Raw genomic sequence first — 10,000 nt, 5'->3', positions numbered from 1 at the left:
CATCGACTGGAACCGGGTGGTGGTGTGGGGCGACGAGCGTCTCCTTCTTCAGGTGAGTTTCACAGTGTGTGTGTGTGTGTGTGTGTGTGTGTGTGTGTGTGTGTGTGTGTGTGTGTGTGTGTGTGTTGTTGTTGTTGTTGTGTGTGTGTATGTGTGTCTCTGCGTGTGTGTTTGTGTGTGTGCTTGTTGTTGTTGTTGTATGTGTGTGTGAGTGTGTGTGTGTGTGTCTGCGTGTGTGTGGTGTGTGTGTGTGTGTGTGTGTGTGGTGTGTGTGTGTGTGTGTGTGTGTGTGTGTGTGTGTGTGTGTGTGCTCCCTTCTTTGAACCTCTGTCTCGTTCTTACTGATAATTCCGGTGTGTATACAATACACTGTGCAGCTATAGTTTTGGAAACGCGTGAGAGTGGAAGTTGCAATCCACGAAAGCTCTCTAGTGAGTTCTTTGCTTCTCTCGTTCTCCCTTCCCACTCCCCCCTTCTGTCTGTCTGTCTGTCTGTCTGTCTGTCTGTCTGTCTGTCTCTCTCTCTCTCTCTCTCTCTCTCTCTCTCTCTCTCTACTGTGTGTCACCCTACCTTCCATCCTCCCTCCCTTTTCTTTCCTTCTTTCTGCGCACCCTTCTCCCAATTCGTTTGAAGAAGGAAGAGAAGAAAAAAGAAAGTTAGTTAGCGTGCACAAAAAGACATATCAGCAAAATAAGTTTGCATCATGAGTGTTAAGGGGAAAATAGACACGTTAACTTTTTTTTCGACTGCAGACGAAATATCTGACTGCCGGTATCCCTGCATGGATGTTTATATGTATATACATATGTTCCCGCCCCCTTTTCCCCACCACAACCACCCCACCACAACAATCACTCCACCACAACCACCCCACCACAACCACCCCACCACAACAATCACTCCACCACCACAACCACCCCACCACAACCACCCCACCACAACAATCACTCCACCACAACCACCCCACCACAACCACCCCACCACAACAATCACTCCACCACCACAACCACCCCACCACAACAATCACTCCACCACAACAACCACCCCACCACAACAATCACTCCACCACAACCACCCCACCACAACAATCACTCCACCACAACCACCCCACCACAACCACCCCACCACAACAATCACTCCACCACCACAACCACCCCACCACAACCACCCCACCACAACCACCCCACCCCCATTAATCCCTTGTCGTCTGTCCTCTCCCTGTCCATCCTGTGACTTTTTCGTGTATTCTCTCCCACAGAGTCTTACACAGTTCAAACAGAATGAGTTGGGGGTTTGGAGGAGGTGAAGAGGGGCGGGGTGGGGGGGGGGCAGACAGACAGACCGAGAGAGAGAGGGGGCGGGGGGGGGGGGTGCCGGAGGGGGGGGGAAAGGGAAGGAGGGAGGGAGAGAGAGGAGGGAGAGGAAAAAAGACGGGAGTGAGGGGCAGTGCAGAAGCGGATGTTTTATTCATATTAATAAGACCATTGCTCCTCATGAAGAGGTACAGTTCACAAACACACACAGTAGATGAAGTTTCAGTTTCAGTTTCTCAAGGAGGTTTCCCTGCGTTCGGACAAATCCATATTCATTACACTACATCTGCTAAGCAGATGTCTGACAGCAGCATAACCAATCGCTCTTGTCAGGCCTTGAGTGCATACTTATATTTGTGTACCTATCAGAGTGGATTTCTTTCTGCATAATTTGGCCAGAGGACAACACTCGTTGCCATGATATCTTTTTCAGTGCACCAGGTGTGTGCTGCACAAAGGGCTTTGGTTTATCGTCTCACCCGAAAGTAGTTGAAGGAGATCAGGAAATTACAGCAGATCTGAAATGCAAAAGAGAGAGGGGGGGGGGGGAGGAAGAGAGAGAGGGGGGAAGTGGACAAGGGAAAGAGAGAGAGGGGGGAAGTGGACAGGGGAAAGAGAGAGAGGGGGAAGTGGACAAGGGAAAGAGAGAGAGGGGGAAGTGAGAGGGAGTAGTCGTTTTCATTCTTGTTGTCTCAAGTTGCACAGTTTGCGTTTCTTCGCATCTGCCCCCAGTTTTTTGCGTGTCTCGTTTGTCAGTATATATCTGTCTGCCCCCCCCCTCCCCCCACACACACACTCTCTCTCTCTGTCTTTCTCCCTTCGCCTCTCTCTCCCTCTCTCTCTCCGTCTTTCTCTTGTATCTTAGCTAGCGAAAATTCTGAAACAATCTGGAAACTGTCAATGTATATCTATAAAGCACTAACTTTGAGGAAAAAATGCCTTAATGATATGTAAATGAACACATGTTGCATGCTACATTTTGCTGTGACTCCTGTTGTTATGGGCCAGAGGCCTGACAATGAAAACATTTTTGGACTTTGACTTTGACTCTCTCCGTCTTTCTTTGACTCTCTGTGTCTATATGTCTGTCTGTCTGAACGTGGGAGTTGCACCCCACGACTGCAGAAGTAGGAGGAGGAAGAAGAAGAAGAAATCACTCTAAAAGATTGAACAATCTGCTCGCGGCGCACCAGATTTTTTTTTTTTTTAATTTTTTAAATTTTTTTCCAAAAACATGTATACAATACAGAGAATAGTATGAAACAAACAATATACAACGAACAGTAGCATCTTCCACTACAGAGAGAGAGATAAGACAAAATAAAACAAAACAGACTATAGCAAGGCAAAACAAATCTGTAACAGTATCAACAGCAATAACAACAACAACAAACAAACAAACAAACAGACAAAACAAAAGAAAAAAAAAAGGAAGATTTGTCCAATCATTCAATCAATCAATGCTTACACCTTAATGATTGTAGTAATCATGGTGATTTTAAGATGACATTAATAGTAAATAGCCTGGACCACTTGTAACATAGCAACAGCATCAAATGTATCAACTATTACAGTAATGGTATCTAGGGTAAGGCGAAAGCGAGTGGTGACATTATAATGTCATAATAATAATGAGCATGAGTATACCACTTCTGCATTATTGGAAAAGAAAGCTTGTAGTTGATCACATTGTAAAGACAACAGCAACCATAAAAATTAAAAAAAATAAACAAATAATACATATGAGAAATAAATAAAGACATGTTAGTACAAAGTGAGGACTGTTATACAGAATGGTAACTATGGAACATGTGAAATTATGATTAAGTAGCAGTTTCCATAATCGGAAGGTAACTGTTCCACTTTGTACGGAAAGCATGATGGTTCATTAGTATATAAGATGCATGTTCTTCGATTTTGTATCTGTATCTGAGCTGTGTTTTAAATGCATTGAGTTGTGGTGGTTGTTTATTGAATTTGCTTTTGTACAGAAAGTTTTTGGCAAGTAAAATAATAAAATCTAAAATGTCATCTGTAGCAAATGCGTGTGAGTTTCCAAATAAAACTAATTCTTCACATAATTGGGCATTGTATACATTATTGCATTTGTTATTAATATCAGTTTGGAAAGCAGTCCAAAATCTCTGCACAATCTCACATCTCCAAAAAAGGTGTTCAATGGTTTCTGGATGTGATCCACAGAAGCTACATTTATCATTATGAGAGATATTCATCTGTTTCAGTGATTTGTTTGTTGCAATAATCCTATGAACTAATCTTATTTGAAACCATTTTAAGTTAACGTCACTTATTTTGCGGCGCACCAGATTTATAATTGACTTCGACATATCAAGTCAGAATCAATTTACTTTTCTTGGTATACTGTGTCAGAATCAGTTCAGTTGCCTTTGACCGAAGCGGTCTGTTTATCTCGACATACTAAATCAGAATCAGTATAATTATCTCGACATACTAAGTCATAATCAATCTAATTATCTTAACCTACTGAGTCACATTCAATCAAATTTTCTTGACATCCTGACTTCAGAAACCTGGCAGTAATATAAGGAAGAGGGGTGAAGGGCGTGGAATTTGTGTGGATGATGGGGAAGGGGGAGGAGAAGAACGTGTGATGCTGTGATTAAGTGAAAATAAGCAGTAATCTGGGAGATTCGGAAAGCGCGGATTTGTCAGGTTCCGATGACTTTCTAGTAGAGAGAGAGGGCAGGGGGTTGGGGGGGGGGGGGGGTGAGTAGGGACTGGGGCGGGGGCAGGCAGGCAGTCCGACAAAGACAGGGAAAAAGAGACAAGAGGGAGAGTATTCTTCGTTCGTGGGCTGCAACTCCCGCGTTCACTCGTATGACGTACACAAGTGGGCTTTTACGTGTATCACCGTTTTTACCCCGCCATGTAGGCAGTCATACTCCGATTTCAGGGGTGTGCATGCTAGGTATGTTCTTGTTTCCATAACCCACCGAACACTGACATTGATTACAGGATCTTGAACGTGTGTATTTGATCTTCTGCTTGCGTATACACACGAAGGGGGTTCAGGCACAAGCAGGTCTGTACATATGTTGACCTGGGAGATCGAGATAATCTCCACCCTTTACCCACCAGTTGCGTTACCCAGCGTCGAACCCGGGACCCTCAGATTGAAAGTCCAACGCTTTAACCACTCGGCTGTTGCGCCCGTCTAGAGAGAGGGAGAGTATAAATACTGCTCTGAAGGCAGTGCAAATGAAACATACACAGCAACCAATACTGCACTTCCTGTTCCGCTCCCCAAAGGGAAAACAAATTCAGTGGTTGGCACAAGCCGCGGAGATATTGTTGTGATTCACCGCCTGACATTTTTCTGTGTGTGTGTGTGTGTGTGTGTGTGTGTGTGTTTTGTTTTTTTAGCCATTCGTGTTTAATCTTGTTATTGTAAAGAACGTTTTCTTTCGTTCATTAAAAAAACACAAAAAAACAGCATACATACATGTTGGATGTAAAAACGGCCATACACGTAAAATCCCACTGGTTGATATAAACAAGTGAAGGAGGGAGTCACAGTCTACGAAGGAAGAAGAAGAATCTGTGAGGCTTTCACTAGTTTCAGCTCTTGAACCTTCTGTGGAGGTTCCCAGTGAGGCTTGTGTGTGCTCATTGTATGTCAAACGCCGTTAGTCAGGTTGGGTGGAGATGTCATTGTTTTGGCCTTTTTATGTCAGTAAATAAATAAATTAGAGGAAAGATTCACTCCAGCAATATTTTTTCACGAGGTTGAGTTTCTGTGTTTGGCAAACTATAAAAATGGCGTTTAAAGTACTCTTCAGATTGAATAATGTTCAAGAATGCATGGGTGGCTGTCTGTCACTCTGTGTGTGTGTGTGTTTCTGATCCTCTCCTCCCCCCAACCCCCAAACCACCACTTACAGCTCTCTTTTACTCTTTGTGCTCAGATATGCGTAGGATTAGTCAGTACATGCGTCCCGTACCATGCATGTGCCTGTCCACATGCTCGCGTTCACATGCTTAGTCACGCTCCAACCCACACCATCGCTGATGATACATGGTCTGGCTGGTGGAGAGACAAGGACGTTGTCAGTCACCCTTTCTGACATTTGAGGAGAGAGACAGAGACAGAGTGCGAGACTGATGGGGAGAAAACTGGAGGCGGGGTGGAGATGGAGAGCGGAGAGGAAGACCAGTGAGAGAGAGTGGTGGACGTTATCGCTTTTGATCGAGAGTCTGCGCACGTGTTGATCGTGATTTTTCACTTCAGGCTTTTAACGACCTTGACAGCTTGCTGACGGGAACTGTTATTTCCCTTAGTGTGTTTGGTTTTTTAAAAAGAAAACTTTTCTCTAAACTGTTTTTCTTGTTTGTGTTGTGTTGCCATTTTGGAAGGGGTTACTTTACACTTGGTTGTGTGTGTGTGTGTGTGTGTGTGTGTTTGATAATTTTGAATTCAAAGCTGAAGATACCTCTTATCAGTTTCTGCTTGTCAGTTCTCCACCAAACTGTCTCGTCTTGAAGCCTTATGGCTTGAACAGTGTTTCATTGAAAACATACAACAAGCAGGACAAGAAATTCCTGAACAAAGTCATCTCACCATTTTGTTGTCTCCTCTTCTCTTATCTGTCTTTTTGCCGCCTTGTTTTTTTAGCTTTCTTTCTCTCCAGAGCTTCCTTTCCTTCCTCTTCCTCCGTCTTCTCTCCCTCCACTCTCTCTCTCTCCACCTGTCTCTCTGTCAGTCTTTCTTAAACCTTTACTACTTTTTTCTCTTCAAGTGGATGTAATTAGTAGCACCAGAAGTTTCAAACTGCGTTTGGCGGAAGTTAAACTTTTTATGCATTCCCTCCTCTGCAGAACTTGCCACCCACAGTTGTGTGTGGACTTGAGGTGCCTTGAGATTGAGGGACTAGGATGAGAGAAAAAGATAATTAGCAGAAGGAGACTTAAACTTGTCTTGAAGTCAGATTTCGCGAGAGATAATTAGCCTGTCTCATTACCTGTCTCGCTTTAAATCTTTTGCCCGCCTGCGTCTGACTGCCCATGTATTTGTCTTCTCTCTATGTCCGTCTCGGTCTGTCAGTCGGTCTGTCTATACCTGTCTCTCTCTCTCTCTCTTTGTCGCTATGTCTTTCTCTCTCTTTCTGTCTCTGTCTGTCACTTTCTCTGTGTCTATTTCTCTCTTTCTCCTTATCTCTGTCTCTGTATCTTTCAATCTCTCTCTCTCTCTCTCTCTCTCTCTCTCTCTCTCTCTCTCTCTCTCTCTATTCGGCTGATATATTTTCTTTGATTCGTCAGTTTTCTGTGTGTGGGTTTTTTCGGGTTTTTTTGGTTTGGTTTTCTGATATTTTGTTCTTTAACGGACTTTTATTTCTCCGCTTCCTCCTCTCTCCCCTGCTCCTCCTCTCGTCCTCCACCCCATCTACTATTTATTCCTCTTCCTCCTCCTTGCTCTCTTCAGCGAAATATAATTAGTCGCAACAGAAGTTTCTAACCGGGTTTGCCAGAAAGAATAACATGCTGTGCGTTTCCTTTACAGCAAAACGTGCTACATGCAGTTGTATGTGGGTGTGGGCGTGCAGTCCCTTTTAAGCTAAGGTGGAACGTGTTTGCGTTAGGGGAATGGGATAAAAAGTAAATTGGCAAGAAGAATTAAAACTTCTTTCCGTCCTTCCCGTCCACCCCCCCCCTCCCCCGTCTCTCTCTCTCTCTCTCTCATTGTCTGCTTCCCTCTCAGTCTCTTTCTTTCTCTTGCTTGCACTCCCTCTTCTTTTTCCTTCTGGAACTCTCTCTGCCTGTCTGTCTGTCTGTCTGTCTGTCTGTCTGTCTCTCTCTCTCTCTCTCTCTCTCTATATATATATATATATATAGAGAGAGAGAGAGAGAGAGAGAGAGAGAGACTACCCTATGCTGTTCTGATGCTCATGGATACTACTTACTATCACACACACACACACACACACACACACACACACACACACACACACACACACACACACACACACACACACACACACACACACACACACATATATATATATATATATATATATGTGTGTGTGTGTGTGTGTGTGTATGTGTGTGTTATACATATATGTATGATTATGTGTATATATAATTGTGTGTGTGTGTATGTGTGTGTGCGGAGGGAGAGGAGGAATTTTGTTTATTGTCCCTTCACACATATCGGTGACTGAAGGCAGTTTGTAGAGAATTAATGTATACATTTGAGTATTATTGTTTAGAATAGAGGAGGAGGGGGAGGGGGATGAATGGTGAGTTGGGGGAAACCGGGTATATGGGGGATGAAATTTGAAACAAATATCAAAATACAATTACAGAAAATTACTTAATGAACTATGTAAAAGAAAAGACGCTAATCTAGCAAGCGATTTAATTCATAATGAATGCAAAAAAAACAAAAATAAAAACAAAAACCCAAACAAAACAAAACAAAAAACAACAAAAAACCCCCCAAAAAACCCCAACATCAACGACGTTCTCAGTCACTTGTGATGACATATTTCCGTGCAGGTAAGGCTTCATCAAATCACAGTGTGTGTGTGGGTGGGTGGGTGTATGGTTTGTGTTAGTTGTTGTCCAACTATTTATGACCATCAGAACAGCAGAGAAGGCAACTACTGTCCCGATTATCTGGGCTAGGAATTTATTGTAGTGGAGAGTGTCCATCCCACGTCACATTCACTTTCCCGGCCAAGAGGGCTTTATGATAGTCCTCCTTGGGATGGTCCCCAAATGCCAACCAGCTCCGAAGGCTGCGACCTGTGCAATATTGCCTGGTAGTCTGACAGTCATAGTGCTTCACAAAAGGCTAAGCTGTAATTTTGTCAAATGAATTCCCATCGCAGTGGAGAAACCATTGATCATACAGCTGCCGCTTTGCTTTTGGCCCAGCTGTATGCTGGTGTCAGTCACTGATATTTTAGCAGAGAATTTGGCTCGATATACATACATACATACATACTTACATAATTACATACATACATACATACATACATACATACATACATACATACATACATACATACTGTATGCATCTCATGGTTATATGTTTTACATCCAGAATTCTTCAAACGTTGAGTTGGTTTCGGCCACAGGGATAGGTCAGGGGTCAAAGGTCAAGGGTACCTCTGCTTGCAGTCATTGTCACCTGCCTCCCTCCCTCCCTCTGCTTGCCCGTTTCCATTATTCCCACGAACCTTTAATCCATTAGTACTTTTCTTTTTGTCTCCATGTCTGTCTCCATTATTCCCACGAACCTTTAATCCATTAGTACTTCTCTTTTTGTCTCCCTGTCTGTCTCCATTATTCCCACGAACCTTTAATCCATTAGTACTTCTCTTTTTGTCTCTCTGTCTGTCTCCATTATTCCCACGAACCTTTAATCCATTAGTACTTCTCTTTTTGTCTCTCTGTCTGTCTCCATTATTCCCACGAACCTTTAATCCATTAGTACTTTTCTTTTTGTCTCCCTGTCTGTCTCCATTATTCCCACGAACCTTTAATCCATTAGTACTTCTCTTTTTGTCTCTCTGTCTGTCTCCATTATTCCCACGAACCTTTAATCCATTAGTACTTCTCTTTTTGTCTCCCTGTCTGTCTCCATTATTCCCACGAACCTTTGATCCATTAGTACTTCTCTTTTTGTCTCCCTGTCTGTCTCTTTCTCTCTCTCTCTCTTTGTGTCTCTCCCTCTTTCTCTCTCTTTTTTGTCTCTATCTTTGTCTCTCTTTCTCTGTCTCTCTGTCTGTCTGCCTCTGTGTGTGTGTGTGTGTGTGTGTGTGTGTGTGTGTGTGTGTGGATCGCTCCTGCCTCCCCTTCTCTCTCTCTCACTCACTATCCTCCTCCTCCCTCCTCCTCCTCCTCCCCTATCTCTCTCTGTCTCTCTCTGTCTCTGTCCGTCTCTCTCCTCCTCCTCCCTTCTGCTTCTTCTTCCCCTCTCGCTTCTCTAATTATCATCATTTTCATCATCATCATCATCATCATCATCTCTCTCTGAGTCTCTCTCTGAGTCTCTCTCTCTCTCGTCCGTTGTTAGTGCCCCTCACTTTCCATGTGATTCCACAGTCAGTGAATACCGTGTCGCCTTTTTTTTCTTTCTTTTGTACTGCTTCTGTCATTACTTCCAATTACTACTGCTCCTGCTGTTGCTGCTGCTACTGCCACTGCTACTGCTGCTGCTACAAGTACAACTGTTTCTAGTCCTGCTACTGCTCCCACTACGACCACTGCTGTTGGTACTGCTGCTGCTACTACTATTACTACTACCATTGTTGTTGCTGCTGCTACTACCACTGTTGCTGCTACGACGACTACTATTGCTACGACTTCTGCTGATACCACTATTCTACTGCTACTGCTGCTGCTGTTCCTGCCGTTGCTGCTGCTGCTATTACTACTACTGTTCCTGCTGCTATTACTATTATACTACTACTACTGCTGCTGGTTCTACCACTACTACTATGACTACTGCTGATATCACTATTCTACTACAACCGTTGCTGCTGCTGATGATACTATCACAACTGCCACTTCTGCTGTTGTTGTTGCTGTTGCTAATACCACTGTTGCTGCTGCTGCTAGTTCTACTGTTACCACTATTCTACTACTGCTGCTGTTGTTGCTACCATTGCTGCTGCTGCTCAGCTGCCACTGCTGCTACCACT

At 43.7% G+C, this 10,000-nt stretch overlaps 1 protein-coding gene across 1 annotated transcript in view; it reads left to right on the top strand.

Moving 5' to 3' along the window:
- The window catches only part of LOC143291198 (exostosin-1a-like), a 115,476-nt gene that overhangs the window by 66,091 nt on the left and 39,385 nt on the right, over positions 1 to 10,000 (top strand). Inside the window, exon 3 of the mRNA XM_076600936.1 lies at positions 1 to 52. This exon is cut by the window's left edge and continues 75 nt beyond it. Coding sequence (XP_076457051.1) covers positions 1 to 52 — 52 coding nt within the window. The remainder of the gene's footprint in view (positions 53 to 10,000) is intronic.

Source organism: Babylonia areolata, chromosome 16 (assembly GCF_041734735.1).
Source record: "Babylonia areolata isolate BAREFJ2019XMU chromosome 16, ASM4173473v1, whole genome shotgun sequence".
Classification (NCBI taxonomy): domain Eukaryota; kingdom Metazoa; phylum Mollusca; class Gastropoda; order Neogastropoda; family Buccinidae; genus Babylonia; species Babylonia areolata.
This window is presented reverse-complemented; position numbering and strand designations above follow the sequence as displayed.